This window comes from Quercus lobata, chromosome 11 (genome assembly GCF_001633185.2).
Source record: "Quercus lobata isolate SW786 chromosome 11, ValleyOak3.0 Primary Assembly, whole genome shotgun sequence".
Lineage (NCBI taxonomy): Eukaryota > Viridiplantae > Streptophyta > Magnoliopsida > Fagales > Fagaceae > Quercus > Quercus lobata.
Genome location: NC_044914.1, coordinates 48247156 through 48265316, shown reverse-complemented (window position 1 = coordinate 48265316; position 18161 = coordinate 48247156). Strand labels below are relative to the sequence as shown.

General features: G+C 35.6%; 1 protein-coding gene across 1 annotated transcript; it reads right to left on the bottom strand.

Moving 5' to 3' along the window:
* Positions 1-9157: 9157 nt before the first annotated feature.
* On the bottom strand, positions 9158-9811 carry LOC115967024 (alpha-mannosidase 2-like; the record flags this gene model as incomplete). Its single annotated transcript, XM_031086130.1, has 1 exon — positions 9158-9811. A coding segment is annotated over one exon (654 nt), but the record flags the coding sequence as incomplete, so codon positions are not given.
* Positions 9812-18161: the final 8350 nt, after the last annotated feature.

The following is an 18161-nucleotide window of genomic DNA, read 5'->3' as shown; positions in this document are numbered from 1 at the left end:
AATGTAGAATTTACTGTGCAATTCTGTCTGGCTTGATCAATCGATCGAAACACAGGTAGAGTGTTTTTCTGCAAAATTTTCCAACTCAGCCCAAGCCTATATGACGTGTAGGGTTTTATATTTTCTCTTAAGTATAAAAGGGAAAACCCTAGCCACGTTTTTGGTTGTCCATTATGCTATGTGTGTGAATCTTTTGTGAGATCAAGAGGTGATTGCTTCACACATACTTAGGGTTTCCAAGATTCAAGACTATGTCAAGAACTTGGTAATCATTTCAGTTGTTACATTAAAGAGCTTAAAGAAACATAAGCGGGTGTGCTTGTAGTTGCTGGAGAATCCAAGAAAGAAGGAGTCCATGGTCTCGGAGCTTGCACGTGGTCGTGTTAGTAAGTTTCTATTGGTGGGTAGCAATAGGATGTTAGTGGTCTAAGTCTTATTGTACAACTTCGATTCTTTCATAGTGGATTCAGATTTACCTTGAGGATAACTAAGTTAAATCCTCCCTAGGTTTTTACCAGTTTGGTTTCCTAGGTCATCATATCTTTGTGTTCTTTATATTCCGTACTTTACATTGATATGATTATATGATTGTGTTAATCTAGATCTGAAATTTGGACTAAGTAATCACTTAGTTAATTAACTAGGTTAATCCAATTGTGTTTTAAGAGGTCTAAAAACATACAATCTAGATAAGTATTTAGGTGTGTGTCAGTTTTGATGGCAAAAATAAAATCTTTAAACTTGAAGACTTGGCTTTATCTTGACTTGAGTCTTGATTTTTTATTTTATTTTATTTTTTGGAGCATTGGGGCCAGAAAGTTCCAGTGTTGACAAGAGTTCCAACTAGAAGTAGAGCCAAGTGGTATTGTCTAAATCATGGTATGCTAAAATTGAACTATGATGTAGCAATAGGAGATCTGTCTTAAGGTATAGCAATTGTTGCCAGAGATTGAAGAGGGAAGTTGGTGTTTACGATTTCAAAGAAAGTTAACACCAATATCCCTATTCAAGCAGAGGCTAATGCCATCCTATTGGCTATCCATATTGCTGCTCTTAATTTATCTTTTTGTAGATGTTTTATAGAGAGTGACTGTAAGGTTTGTACAGATAACATCAAAGTTTGTGGGAACTCAGTTCCATGGAGACTTTTGAATCTTGTTGACTTAGTTAAGAATATAATTAGTGACTCTTGATAGGCCAAATACGTATTGATCCCTTGTAAGTAATTAATTGATTAATTAGCCAAGTTTATTAATTAATCAAATTAACATGCAATAAGTGTGATAGCACAAACAAATCACCAATTAAACTAAGTATGTAGCGAAAAATAAATTGACACGGTGATTTGTTTACGAATGGGGAAAATCTACACAGCAAAAACCCCACTAAGTGATTTTAAGGTCACCACTCCCAAGAATCAACTATTATCAAAACAAGCGGTTACAAGTAAAGGAATCTCAGTATCTTATACCAACCTACAGTTGAACGCTTACCCCAATACCCAATTGGACTTGTTCTGTAGTGACAATCTCTCATTTTCAATTCAAGGCTCCCAGTACGTGACTAACCAATTGTACAGATCTCAGTACGTGACTTGATCACCAACTTGAGAAAGATGTTGGTTGCAAAATTCTTCAGTTCATCACATGATGAAGATCAAGAAGCTCCTTGGTCACAAAACCCTACGGTGTAAAAACACAGCAGCTTCTTCAAGAGAAAGATGAACTAGGGCAAACTAGGTTTTCGGTCACACTTTCTTCACACTTGTGGAATTGTGCTCTTGTAAGCCTGAAGAGAAGCACACACGATGCTCTCTTTGATGGACAGAAACTAAACTGTTAGTTCCTGGTAGTAAACCTCGAATCCACGAGGGGTTCCTTGAATATACAAGGTGATAGGTCTGGAATCCACCAGAGAACACAATAGACACAAGTCCAAATTATTATTGATAATAAACTATAAAAAAACGTTTACAGACTTAAGGGCCTATTTAAGGGCTCCTTAAAACTTGACAAATAAGAAAATATAATCTAAAATAACTCCTAATTGATACCTAACCATAACAGGAATCAAATTTGACCTAAAAAGCATTAAATGCACCTAAAAACAAGGAAATAAGTCACCTAAACCTAAAATAACGTTTTTTTATATAAAAATACCAAAAATAATAAATTACAATAATTAAATAGTAAATTGTGTCCTACATCAAACCCCTCCACTTGAAACAAACTCGTCCTCGAGTTCATCTTTGAAATCTGAAATCTCCCATGCCAAGAGAACAAATACTTTGAATACTTCATCTTCTTTGTCATCTTGCCAAACTTGAAAGTCATTAATTGGGCAACTTGAACTTCTTCTCCCTTGATCTTCATGTAATTGAAAATATTCACCAAATAAGAGTCAATGATCAAATCAAATCTTTTCACCCCAATAAAATCAATAAACTTTGTTTTGGTGTCTCCCAATAAAATAATAGGAGTTTGAATGTTGCAATCATCTAACTTGATTTCATAAAGATCATTGACAACTTCCTCTATAATTTCTTCTTTAATGGTCTCTACTATCTCAACCTCAAGATCTTTCTCTATAATGGGGTCTTCATTAATCTCCTCCACAATCTTGATTTCAGGTTCTTCTTCTATAACAAAACCTTCATTAATTTCCTCGGAAATCTCTATATTTTCTTCAAGAATGATATTTTCTTTAATATGTAATTCTTCCTTTAATGGTGGAATATTTGGCTCTTCAACATAATTTAAGTATGAACCTCTTGGCCAATAATAATCTTGTATTGTATACAACAAGATTTCTTCACAATCCAAAGGATAAAATTTGATAGCAAGCATCTTTTTCATCCTTGGCCATGATCGAATTTTGTCTTTACCTTGTCGGATTCTATCAAATTGTACTCGTTCCCATCAACATAAGGCATACTTACTAAGTTTATACAAAGCAAGTCCAACTTTTCTCTTATAACAAATATTCTCATAGTCAAATAAATCCTCTAGATCAAGTAACCAATCAAGAAAATCTTCTTTTAAAAAATAACCATTAAAACTTGCAATTCTCTTATAAGGTCTATATGAAATTTGCTTACCAATAGGTTGCCTGTGAGTTATGTCTCCGTTGCAGTTATCCCTATTGTTTCCATTCTTCAACGGTGCCATCCTAGCATAGATATTTGTGAGTGCTTGTTGTACGTCACGTAATACTCGCTAAGTTATTCGTCGTTGTTGTGGTGGTGGTTACTGTCTCGCCAGTTAGCAATCAAACCAAGGTAAGTCAAGGCTCTGATACCAACTGATGTCGCAGAAGCCTAAAGAGAAGCACACACGATGCTCTCTTTGATGGACAGAAACTAAATTGTTAGTTCCTGGTAGTAAATCTCGAATCCACGAGGGGTTCCTTGAATCCATGAGGGGTTCCTTGAATCCACAAGGTGATAGGTCTGGAATCCACCAGAGAACACAATAGACACAAGTCTAAATTTTTATTGATAATAAACTATGAAAAACGTTTACAGACTTAAGGGCCTATTTAAAGGCTCCTTAAAACTTGACAAACAAGAAAATATAATCTAAAATAACTCCTAATTGATACCTAACCATAACAGGAATCAAATTTGACCTAAAAAGCATTAAATGCACCTAAAAACAAGGAAATAAATCACCTAAACCTAAAATAACGTTTTTTTACATAAAAATACCAAAAATAATAAATTACAATAATTAAATAGTAAATTATGTCCTACATCAGATTGGATTGAAATTAGCTCTAAAAAACTGAATTTCATAAACCTCGATAGATAGCCATCTATCGAGCTAGTTGTCGAGCCATGGGCTTCAGCAGCTTTTAAATCTCGATAGATGCTAGCTATCGAGCTTAAAATCCTGCATTTTCTCACTTGATTCTTGGACAAACTTGCATGGTTTTAACACTTGATCTTGAAACCATGTTTCTTGAAACATTAAACACATCCTAGATCTACTCAATTACAAGTAAAGTGTGTTTTTTTAAAGGATTTAGCCAACTAAATAAAATAGTGACATATGTTCCTAACATTGAATCACATATGTCCTAACAATCTCGCCCTTTGGCAATCTGTAATAAAACCACAACAAACAAATAAGATATGAGAGAAGTCATAAATCACTCAACTCGTATTCACTTGTTGAATACAATAAAATCTATCCTAACACAAACTCTTGAAAAAATTTTCAAGAAGAGAGTTTATGGAAAGTAGACTTTGATAACCTGTATTTCTGAAACACTTTAAATAAAACTCATCACGGTATCTTAGTGTGAAATAGAAATAATAGATTGCATACAATATATAAAAAACATGTGTATAAAGAAAGAAAAGAAACAACACATGGAAAGATAGGTGAAAGAACTGTAATAACAACCTCAAATGTATATATATCAACAAGTACAAGGTTTGCTATCACAATATAATCACAAGATCTAAGGTACATGAACAATGTATCTAAAATATAGAGAAAAGAAAAAGATACATGAAATCCTCACTACATTCCTCAATATGAACACACCCCCTATCTCCTAAACTAACCCTAGTCAAAAACTACTCCCCCTTTTTGTCACGAGTGAAAAAGGGGTAAATACATCAAGTAGACATCTCATCATCACTCGAAGAGCCATCATGATCATCCTCAGCATCATCAGCACTGTCGAAGCCATCACTCGCATCCTCAGATGCCTCGGGAGAGGAAGTCACTGTGTAACCACCCATCACAGCCTGTTGTCACGCGATACGATCGACACGGGTGTTCACCTGACACAACTTATCGCTGAGAGTGTCAAGGCGAGCATCCATGCGCACAAGTTGTGCCATAATGGCTTTAAGTGTCACTCCACCCGTTGAAGAAGAAGGAGCGGAGGTGGATGGAGTGGTAGAAATTGGAGGAGTTGCCATTTGCGTCTAGGGCTGCCTCAAGCGAAGCTGTGCAAGACTCCACTTCACGGTAGAGGCGTCAATGGCACACATAAACAAGAAGTGGGGAGACTCAAGATAGGAGACAGAAAAATGGCGAAGGAGTCTCATGATAGTGGAAGGAAAAATGAGCTTATCATGAGTCGCCGTGTCCTTATAGACATCTATAAGGGAGAGTATAAAATGTGAAGGAAAGTTAATAGTGAGACCCTCAATGAGGGATAACAAAAACTGAGCATGAGGCTCTGTGATAGTTTTATAGTGAGACAAAGGATGAAGAATAAATGTCATAACCATGTTAAGGATTCTTAGACCTTTAGCAAAGGCCAAGCATTTTGACGGTCACCCCATGAAGAAGGTGTCTCACAGAATAGAGACGAGAGTTCGTCTTTGGACACTATCCTCAAACGCTCACAGCCAGGGTAGTTAGGATGCACTACCCTAGGCATATATAGTACCTCATATACAATATCTGAAGTAACTACCATGCATATACCATGAACGCGAGTAGAAAACTTAGGTATAGAATAATCAAATCTGTGCATATTGGAGTAGAACTCCTATATGATCACGAAAAGGCACGTGACCGAGGCACCACATAGTGACTCCCAACCCCTACTGTAGATGACAATGGGTAGGTTAGTGTTAGAAAAGTCTGACAAAACAACTTGGCATTCCAAATGAATGCCGCGTCGTGAAAAGTTCTCCAAGAAGTTCGATTTGGCATTCTCATCATGGAACCGGACATGAGAAGGAGTGGGGTTAGATGGAGAAGAAGAAGAAGATGCTTCGGAATGAAGAGGGTTCCAGGATGGAGTAGACTTGCGCTTAGGTACCATGGCGCAATTAACATAAGAGGGAGAGAAAGAGAGAAAAAGAGGGAGACAATCAGAAAAGTACCAAGCAACAGATATATCAAGATATATAAAATTGAAGGTACGTATGCATGAGATGGACTAGTTTGTTGTAATTTTTGTATTACAAAAGTAGTGTCAAAGGTGGACTAGTTTAAGTTACAAGTAATGTTTTTCCAATCATAAAAACAACATCAATATTTGCAAAAACTAAAAATAAAAAAGTGAAAAATATTGTGCCCTTAGTTCTACTCTTTTACGGATATGTTAGGTATTCACAACTGAGGCAGCCAACTTGTGGGCCTTGATAAGTTATATAATTAGACAAAAAATGCTTCATAGATAAAACTTTCTAATTTATTAGTTTTTACAGTTTTTATAAGAATGATTTTAGTATATTACATTGCATGGAATCCCACTCTTTGGATTGTCTGTTTGGTAGGAGATCGTATCTCAAGCCTCATAAAATAGGAGTCATAGGTTAGTGTATCCCATAGGTTAGCTCCATCGAGTTGGTGTGTCCAAGATGTGCAAACTGCAACAAAATCAGGAGGAACCTTAGTGTGCATCTAATATGCCACCTAGAACATCAGTAGAGCCATGAACACCATGTTCAGATATTATACCAAGTGATTTAGATACAAGTTGTATGTGATGTTGAGGCCAATAATCAATCTATCAGTGTGAAGGACTCAATTTGGTACCGTAGCTGGGTTGTTCTCTGTCACTATGACAAGGCATGATAACATAAAGACCAATGAAAACCAATGAGAAGACTAAAGGGGATCTCTATAGATAAAAAATCCACTCAAACTCAACTATAAATTAAGAAATTATTAAGAAAATGTAAAAACAACAACAAAATATAGGCGAAAATATACTTCTAGTCCCTGCATTTTGAGTCAATTCCCATTTTGGTCCCAAAATTGATTTTGTTACTAATGTCATTCCTAAAAAATGAAAATCGTTTTTAAAATGGTCCTTACCGTCAACCAACCAACAGAAAAATCCTACGTGTCGAACGACCACGTGACCCCACATGATCCTACTCTTCAACTACCTCAGTCACTACACACGAAAATCCCCAAATTTCATAGAAAACCCTAAAATCCCCACGTCGTCTTCCTTAGCCCTAATCCCTAAAATCTCTAAATCAAACCCAGAACAACACAAACAAACACCCCTAAAACAATGAAATTCCTAGAAAAATCAATTCCTCTACACATTGAGAACTGAAGAAAACGAGGGAGAACGTCGTGGGTTGAAGCTTCAATCCAAAATCTGCAACAGTTTCAAGATTGTAGCAGTGGGTTGAAGCTCGAAAAGATAGCTCTGTCCACTTTCTCTCTTTCTCTGTGTATGTATCTCTATCACTCTCTCTCTCTCTCTACCTTTTGTACACTATATATGTCTCTCTCTAACTTTTTTCACACACTGTCAATATGCATAGGGACCAATATTTAAATGGTTGTTTATGCCTTTATTTCGATAGTGTTGCATGTTAGGTAGGTATTGTTTTCTTGGTGGGTGATTTGCTTTTGGCCTTTAAGGGAGCAAGGTGGTCCATGTATTCCCTCTATTAGCATTAAGATTTAGTTTTATATTGCTTTGTGTTTGAGGAATAGTGTTGTTTGTTTAGGATTGTTATAGTGTCCGTGCATGTTTGATTGTTTGGTTTTTTTTTTGTTTTCTAGATTGAGTTAGTTACAATTAATCCCAAGTATTTCTTTCTCAAGTTACATCTGGTGTAACTCTAAAGAGTTACACATTTTCTAAACCATTAGATTTAAGTAGATTCAACGGTCAAAAAAGACACTCATTAATACTAATATTCTGATTTGTATCTAATTAATTATCCCTTATTTATTGTATTCCATACCTATTTCTTAACCTAAAAAAACACAAAAAAGTATACGTCTCTCTCTAAATTTTTTTTCCCACCGTTTCTCCAAAAAAAAAAAAAAAAAAAAAAAAAAAAAAAAAAAAAAAATGAAGAAGAAGAAGAAGAAGAAGCCGCTGTTTTGATATCGAAGATATCAAAAGGAGATTATCTTATGATATCTAAGATACAGATATCCTGCAATGCCTCTTAGTTTTGTTGTAATTTTATCTTTTTTCTTTTTTCCTCATTTGGGTTCTTACTGTGGAACTATATGATTGAGGTACAGGAACAAACTAGACCAAATATCCTGGCCACATTAATTGTAATGTTGGATAGCTGATTGCGGATTTGTAGACTTGCAATATTTTTAAATATGAATGAGAGGTTTCTGTTATACGAGTACTACTGGTAAATCACATTCTAATTTTTCATATACCCCAGTGAAATCTGCTCTCAACTGAATATCCAATTTTAGTTGCCTCTAGAACAATGACATCCAAGTCAATTTGATGGCAACTGCCAACTGAAATTTCATCCGTTGGGAATTTTCCCTGAAGGAATCCATGCCCATTACATATCTTTAAAATCATTCTTTAATTTTTTTTTTTTCGAGTACCCTTTTCTCTATATAATAGAGGGGAGGGGTTGAGCATGGTTCATGGAGGCATACAAGGTTAAGCTGATGCCAATTCATAAAATTGTAGTCATTGTTTGCACTGTTGATAATGGAACTGTCTCAATTGAACAATAGATTAGAAAATTGTAGATTAAGATCCAGTGCAATATCAGAGATACTAACTGTCAAGGTAGGTACTAACTATTTCATACAAGCACTTAAAATAGTTAGTAATCTAATAAAACAAGGCTGCAAGAAGTAAGATTTTTATATTTAAGACTGTTGTATGGTTGGAAGAAGTAGAAGTACCAAACCATTTACTGAACTAAAATAATATAAAAAAAATAAATCAAATATATTTGAGTTGGGAAACAATAAAAATAAAAACTTGTATTAAGCATTAATAAGGCAATAAAAAATAATAATATACTTTTCATACATTATTATTCAAGCTATTAAACTAAAAAAATAATTTCAAACTCATTTTTAAAAATTTTTCAAAAACTAACCACTAAGAAAATTTTCAAACATATTTGAAGTTTACAGAGCTAAATATAAACGCTACGTGCCAAACGTAGTACTTACAAGTTACAAGCAAGTCAAAAATAAGAATTTTCTGTCTAGTATTTTGCTACAATCCAGTTAATTGTACACCAAAAATATATCTTGCCGATATGCTTTAGTGAACTTCCTCAGCAAGGTTAACAACCCTGTTATTCACAATGTCCCGCAACTTCTAAAAATTCTCTGCCCATCCGTAGCTTTGGATGATTCATCCCTAGAGATTGGCAGTGTGCTATGAAGAATCAGTCTTCACTAAGCCAGAACAATTAGCATCAGCAAAGTCAACCTATTCATTGGTGCGGCCGTAATTCCAACTTGTAAGCCTGTATTTCCATGGGAGTCTTGGGAGAGATGAGCACATGTCCTTCTTGAGCAATATCTGCAAGCTGCTCAGTGTATCCGAGCATCTCTGTGTCTTCATGCAAAAGATTCAAAGAAGTTTCTCTCGCATTCAGTACTGCAAGCCCCTTGAACATGTAGAACAGATTCACTGGCTCATCAGCAACACTGATGCACTGTGATCTGCCCTTCCGACAGTATGAAGAATCCCAATGATACCCTTGTAAGATCAGAACAAACCTAGGATCTTCAACCGGGGTCTGAGAATATTTTGAAGGCCGAGGAACCTTAAGGCCCACAATATGCAAGTCACATAGTAAGGGAGCAGCTAAAGGAGAGAAGGATCTTGGGAGTGGCTGCATTGATAAGTCCTGTGCCTTCTTCGCAACAAATGCATGTAATGGATAGTTCAAATGAGCACCAACACGATGAGAAAGAAGAGAGGGGCTCAAGGGAAAAGGATTGGAAACCGAGGAAATGTTGGATTCCATCAGGATGTGGAAGACTACATTCATAGAACGATTATGCATCACTCCTTGCCCAAGACCACATCCATCGTCTCTTACCAATCGGCGGTCAAGCATAATCTCTAACCATCCCTCTTTATTTCAATAACTTAACTGGATTGTTTGGTCTTTTTCTTTTTTTTTTTCTTCGGCGACTTGGCGGTGGAGGAGTAAGAGACAGAGAGACAGAGAGGCATGCAGTGGAGGAATTTTTTTTTTTTTTTTTTTTTGAGAAACAGTACATGGGAAAAAAAAATTAGAGAGAGACATACTTTTTTGTGTTTTTTTAGGTTAAGAGATAGGCATGGAATGCAATAAATAAAAGATAATTAATGAGATACAAATCAGAATATTAGTATTAATAAGTGTCTTTTTTTACCGTTGGATTTACTTAAATCCAATGGTAGGTGTAACTTGAGAAAGAAATAATCGGGATTAATTGTAATTAACTCAATCTAGAAAACAAAACCAAACTAAACAGTCAAACATACACTGACACTATAATTAATGAGATACTAATCAGAATATTAGCATTAATGAGTGTCTTTTTTTTACCGTTGGATCTACTTAAGTCTAATGGTTTAGAAAATATGTAACTCTTTAAAGTTACACTAGGTGTAACTTGAACCCACCTATATATATTTATATATTTTAGAGAGCTCCATTTTATTTATCTCTTTGTAATCATAGTTTTATACTCAGTGAAATTCTCTCTCTTTTACACGTTCTTTCACTAACAAATGGTATTATGAAGATCAAGAAAACTCAAAAGAATTTATGCGAATGTTCAACAAAATTTCCAAGAATTTTAAGGTCTTTAACGAATCCCTTATATCAGTGGCGGCTCCAAGATTTTTTTCTAGGAGGGTCATTAATGTCTTAAGCTAGGATTTTGTTGTGGATGAGTAAAAAATAAAATGATTAATTTTTTTTTAATATAAAGTTTTCATATAACATGCAATAATCTAACATAATATTCTAAATAGTATACAATGCAACTATTCTATACAATAGTCTAAAAAAGAAATTAATAGTTTAAAGATTGGTACGTAAGACAACAACAATTAAATGCATAAATAAATATAATTAAATAAATAATCATAAAATTTGTCAAATTAATAATAATTCATTATAATTGTATGCAATACCAATTAAATAAAAATATATGATAAAGAAGAATAGTAACACATACAAGAGTAGGTATGGGAGTAAACGTGAAACTAAGAAGAAGAAAAAATAGTAACTGATATAAGATTTTGTGTTTGAAGTGTATGAATTTTTAACCACACAAGTGATCATTCTCTTGGAATTGGAGCAAGTACTAAAAGACTGTTTGGACTCAAAAAACTGTAAAACACTTATCAAACTACTTGATTAGACAGAAAGAAAATATAGAAATGAAAAGAGAGAATGAGAAAAGAATCATATATTTAAATACAGAATAGTTGGTATGGTATAATTTTTTGCTGATGAAGAAGAAAAGTGCAAGAAAAAACAGTTTTATTTTACCATCAAAGGTAAAGTAAGCTAGAGTCCGAAAAGAGCAATTTTAAAATCTATTGACACAACAAATGAGCAATTTTAATAATAATGCTATTGACACAACATTTATGCAATAAAATCTACGTGTCAAGTTGTTAAAGGTTTGTAAAAAAGTGACATCAATTATGGATTCAGATAAAAAGCCAATTACAACTTGTCACATTACCTTTATTGTAAAAATATTACGAAAATAGCACTAAAATAATCATATTTCAAGTTTATTTCAATAGGGTTTAAACAAAATTTAGAGTCAAAATGTTCAAAATTTTATTTTAGGAGTCAAAAAAAAAAAAAATAAAACTTCATATATAATTTTTTTTTTTTTTTTTTTGGCCAGGCCAGGGGGTTCATTTGAACCCCTGGGCTGGCTGTAGAGCCGCCCCTGCCTTATATGGCCGTGAAAGAAGAACTCTCAAGATTGAAACAAGATGTTGAGGCCTCAACCAAAGAGAGCAATTGAGCCTTGAATGAACGAAACGCGAAGTATAAATATAGCTCCAAAAACGTAACTAACAGCTGTTGTTATGGAACATGTACATATATTAGAGTAACAGCCTAGAGTTGGCTGATGATGTTACTAGTATATATGGAAAAGAATTGAGAAAATGCTTCTGACAAAGCACGTTCTGATTATGACCAAGTTGGGAACAAAGAAACGACGAGTGGAAGAGGATTTGTAAACTGATGGAAATGATGTTGCTGATATGCGAAATGATATCTTGAGAGATTTTCAAAATGCAACGCAACGGTGACACCTGCTAATGCTGCATTAGATGAACGAATGATAGGTGTAAAAAACCAGAGAGAAAGGTTGAAGAAACTGAAAACTATTATTGATAATCACCAATTTCAGGTGTGCAAAGTTGTTACAAATAATTAGCGACTACTCTTTATATATACACAAAAACAAAGACTAGCCTTTCATGCCTAAAATAACTAACTAACAGACTTATTATTACAACAAATCAGATTTTGACACTTGGCTTCTTCATTGCTTGACAGCTGTGTCCAATTTATTTTTCCTTCTTTCCTTGACACGTGGATTGCCTTTATCTCTTTCTGTTACTTTCTTTTCTTTGCTTTGCACGTGCTACTAGTATTTGCTTCTTCAATTTTAACAGTACTCCCCTTCAAGTCCTGAGCTGTAAGATCAGTGACTTGAAGTTGAGCATTAGTCTTCAATTGTTTTGGCATAAAAATATCCTTTAGGCCCAATTTTCCTGTTAGTCTTGTGAAAGAACTAAAGCCTAAAGCTTTTAGTAAAAATACCAGCTATTTGAGCATTTGTGGCCACATGAAAAGTCTTGATCATTCCTTCCAAAATCTTGTCTCGAACCAGATGGCAATCCACTTCAACATGTTTAGTCCTCTCATGGAAGACTGGATTAGCAGCTGTGTACAATGTTGCTTGATTATCACAGAACAACATAGCTGGTTTAGGGTGATCAATCTTCAAGTCCTTGGGTAATTAAAGCACCCAAGTAATTTCACATGCTACACTAGCCATTGCTCTATACTCAACTTCTGCTGAGGATCTTGAGACCACCCCTTGTTTCTTTGATCTCCATGATATTAGAGATTCTCCTAAATAGATTGCATAACCTGTCAAAGATCTTCTTGTATCAGGGCATCCAGCCCAGTTTGCATCATAGAATGACTTAATGTGCAAATCAGAATTGCTTGAGAAGAAAAGTCCCTTTCCTAGTGACCCTTTGATATACTGAAGAACTCTGTGAGCTGTAAGCAGATGAGGCTCCGTTGGTTTTGAAACAAACTGGCTTAACCTATGCACAACATAGGTAATGTTAGGTCTTGTTAAGGTTAGATACAATAATCTTCCAATTAGCCTTCTAAACTGCCCAGGATCTGTAAGTAACTTCCCTTCATACTTTGAAAGCCTTAAATTCTGTTTCATAGGAAATTTGACTAGTTTAGAACCAATGAAACTAGTATCCTTCAAAACTTCAAGAGCATACTTCCTTTGATTCAAGCTTATGCCCTCATCAATTCTTGCTACCTCAAGGCCTAAAAAGTACCTTAATGAACCAAGGTCTTTCAACCCAAACTTGTCATCAAGCACCTTCTTTAAACTATCAACACAGGCAGGATTATTTCCTGTAAGAAGTATGTCATCAACATATACTAAGAGCACTGTAAAAGAAGACCCTTGAGTGTGAGTGAACAATTAATAATCAGATTTTGATTGAACAAATCCCATCTGGAGAATAGTGTTTGAGAATTTCTCAAATCATTGCCTTGATGCCTACTTAAGACCATAAAGACTCTTGTTTAATTTGCAAACAATGTTCTCCGCCTTGTGAAAACCAGGTGGCAAGCACATATAGACATCCTCCACCAAATCACCATGCAAGAAAGCATTATTAACATCCATTTGGTGAAGAAACCACACTTTCACAATAGCCAAAGAAAGCACAATCTTAACAGACATAGATTTAGCCACAGGGGAAAAAGTTTAAGAATAGTCCAAACCAAGTTTTTGAGTGAATCCCTTAGCAACCAAACGAGCCTTATACCTTTCAATGGTGCCATCAAGAAGGTATTTTACTCTATAAACCCAATTACAACCAATTGGACACTTCCCAGGAGGTAAAGGAACCAAAGTCCAAGTGTTATTAACCAACAAAGCCTCAATTTCCTTATCCATAGCAGCCCTCCATTCAGGATATTGAACTGCTTGATGAAAAGACATGGGCTTGGTGCCATGATAAAGGAATTGGGCTTGGTGCTAACAGACTTGCAAGAATACTCAGAAAGATAAGATGGAGGTTTATGAGGTCTAGTGGATCTTCTAAGAGTGGGTAAAGGTGCAATAGGCAAGGAAGAGGAAATAGGTTCAGGATGTGAAATGTAAGAGGGTGATGCTTCAATGGGGTCTACATTAGGAATTGCAGTAGATTCTACAGTAGGATCAACAACAGGGATGATAGTAGTGTCTGTAGTAGGTGAGAAAGTGGTGTCTAACATATGAGAATTAGATGCAGGAAGAGGTGAAGAGGATGCAACCTCAATAGGATGTGAAGAGGAGTGAGAAGTGTTGTCTGAAGTGCAGTGAGGAAAAATCATATCATCCAGATAGGAAGCTGAAGGTTGAGATGAAAGAGCATAGGGAAATATATGCTCATAGAAAATGATATTTCTAGAAATATGAATAGAATTGGAAGTAAGGTCCAAAACTTTGTAACCTTTTATGCCATGGGAATAGCCTAAGAACACACACTTCCTAGCCCTAGGTGCAAATTTGTCCTTATTATGAGGTAAAGTAGAGCTAAAGCATAAACAACCAAAGCATTTAAGATGAGTATAAGAAGGTGAAGAATTGTAAAGAAGTTCATATGGACTTTTGTTACCTAAGGACCTTGAAGGAAGTCTATTGATCAAGTGGACAGTAGTTAAAATACAGTTACCCTAAAAACATAAAGGAATCTGTGATTGAAACCTTAAAGCCCTTGCTACATTAAGAATGTGTTGATGCTTCCTCTCAACAACAGCATTTTGTTAAGGGTATCAACACATGACAACTGATGCAAGATGCCATGAGATTGAAAGAAATCCTTAAGATTAAATTCAATACCATTATCACTTCTAATGGATTTGATTTTACAATTAAACTGAGTATTCACCATAGAAGTAGATTGTGGAAGATAATGTTGGGTATTAGACTTATGTTTAAGAAGATACACCCAAGTACATCTAGTAAAATCATCCACAATTGTCAAAAAAAAACTTAAAACCATCAATGGTACTAGTAGCAAATGGACCCCAGAGGTCATAATGAATCAAATCAAAAGGTTTATTGGATACATGAGTACTAGAAGCAAAGGGAAACTTCTTCTGCTTTGAAAAATGACAAATGTCACAACAAGCTGTTTTATTAGTAACATCAAAATGTACAAATTGCTTCAACAAGAGAAGTTTTGAATGAGAGGGATGTTCTAATCTACTGTGCCATAAGTCTGAAGAAGAGATAAAACTAACAACAGCAGCAATAGCAGATGCATGAGATCTACAATCTGAATGTTGTAGCAGAAATAAGCCATTATGTGCTTTACCCAGACCAAGCGTGCTCCATTGAGCAAAGTCCTGAATAAAACAACAATCACCAAGAAAAATGAGGCAACAACAAATATTTTTAGTGAGTTTACTAACTGATATCAAATTGAAAGTAAAAGAGGGCACACACAAAACATCAGTAAGAGTTAATGTGGAAAAAACTTTCACTGTGCCTACATGTGTGACTAAAGCTTGTTCCTTATTTGACAAATAGACATAAGTATGGACTATGAAAGTTGTAAGGTTGAATTTAATTAACCATTTTGTTGGTTTTATTCCGTGCCAATGTGCTTGTAATTTAGCACTTAGAAACCCTATATTTAGGTGGGAATCATGTAAGGGTAGTGTGTGAGAGAGTGTGAAGAAATGCTCAAAAATATGCACTGAAGTAGGGACTTGCGACTGGATCTTGCGGGTGGCTCACAACTATCAAGCTGCCAGATGATGCACACAAGTGAAGCATGCAGAGAAGCTGAACTGTCATGCCAGCTGTAGCACTACAGGACAAAAAGTCCAAGCTGGCCATTTAGTTAGCTCACAGCTTGGACTCGCGACTCAGTCAAGTCGCCAGTCCACTCTATTATGGAAAAACTGACTCTTCACATTCCTTTCTCACTCCAGTATATATACCCCTTATATCCACGAAATATAGAGAGCTTCTAGAGAGATTTTTGAGAGAGAAACCCTAGAGAAAAACAAGATTGACTCATCCACAATCTTTACATAGTGACTCTTCAAATTCCTCAACTCTCACCCTCTCCATTGTTACGTCCTTGAGAGGTACATTAGTCAAAACCTTTTCTCACCATACCCATATCTGTGAGAAGGCTATTTGGTGCTTGGGAAGCAGTTAGGAAGAGACCAATTGATATTGGTTGATGCTATGGGTTATATCGGAATCCGGTAAGCTAAAGAAGACAAAGGTTTAGCGTAACCTCATTGGAGCAAGAAGCTTGAAGGGCTTAGATACACTGGGTAGATAAGGCTTGGAGGGTCTTCTGCTGTTCATGTATCCCAACTTCATTCTTTAGTGGATTATTTACCACCTGAAGTGCGGCGGAGAGGTTTTACGCCAAGGGCTTCGGTTTCCTCTTCGATAACACATCGTTGTGCTGTCCTTGTTTTTGCATCTCTCTTCCCTTAATCTTTGCCATTAAATTTCTGCTGTGGATGTGACTTTATTTGGTTTAGATTATGTTATCAATTCTGTGTTAAGCTTATGTTCATATTCCGCACATTAATTGTTTGATATTAAGTTTGAATTGATAATTTGTAAATTGAGGTCTAAATGTTCACAGGTGTTTTACACACATTTTGAACATTCAGAAGTAATTGTGGTCAATTGAGCAACAGAATGAACCATATGATCTGTTGCTCCAGTATCAATGATCCAAGTATTAGACTTATAGGCATGCCTATCAACAACTTGAGCAGCAAATATAGAATGAGAAAGATTATGTGAAATCCAATATGGATTACCTAAAAAATTGGATGAACAAGAGGGTGAAGTGGATGTGGAAGGCGAGGGTTGTGTAATGGAAGGATTTAGTGCCATGACAGAAGAAGCTTGATGAGCAGTCTGAGCACCATTACCTGATCCAGAAGCCATATAATTCTTCAGAAAAGTCAGAAATTGCTTACATTAAACCTACGACATTGTAACTTGTGGACCAGCTTGCACACAAGAACCTCCAAAAGAATGACCAACATGATTCTGTGAAGCAATGTTTGATTCAACACAAGCATTTTGCAAAGCACCAAAATATTGAACATCTGCATTTGTTAAAACTCTAGTAGGCATAAAACCAGAATTCACATTTGAGGGAAAGACATCCATTCCAAAATTTCCTGAGGGCTCCATTGAAGCAACTTGATTTTCCATTGCCTTGTTTCCTTCTTTTGGTTTGTAACCTAGAGGGTAGCCATAAAGTTTATAGTATTTATTTGCTATATGACCAATAAAACCACAGTAAGTGTAGACAGGCCTATCTTTCTTGCCATTACCCCCTTTTCCACCATTCTTATGACCTTGATGGCTAAGAAAACCCTTGCTGCTATTCACATACATAGCAACAGTATCTCCGATTGAATCATGTTAAAACCTTGACCAATATTCCTTCTTTTCTCTTCTTGCAAAATCAAGGAATATACTTTGCTAAGAGAGGGAAAAGGCTCAAGCAACAAAATCTGACCAATTATATTTCCATAACTATCATTCAATTCCATTAAAAAATGAAATACATGCTCCTTATGCTGAGCATCAAAATGAGCAGACTTAGAACCACAAGTACAAGCACAAGTACAGACTGTGAAAGGCTGGTAATTAGCATATTCATCCCACAAAGTCTTAAATTTTGTGAAATAAAAACTCACTGAGAGTGATCCTTGTGAAAGATGAGATATCTCTTTCTGAAGCTCAAAAAGCCTTGAAGTGTTACCCTGAGACAACCTGTCCTTAAGATCAATCAACAGACCTTTTGCATTGTTGATGTACATGGCACCTGCCTTCAAATCCACGCTAAGTGAATTCGTTAACCAAGAAAGCATTGTAGTATTGCACCTACTCCAAGAATTATACAATGGAGAAGATAGACTAGGCTCAGGAATTGATCCATTCACAAAGCCAAACTTGTTTCTAGCACTCAAAGCCAAAAACACATATCTTGCCCAACTCATATAATTCTCTGGACCAGTGAGAGGTTGCGAAGTAAGAATGAGACCAGTATTCTCATTCGCTAGAAGAAAGAAAGGATTATTCGCAGATTCATCTGCCATTGCTGCACTTGAAGAAGGCATTGAGTGTGTAATTTGAGATTGAGTATTGGTTGTGGAATTG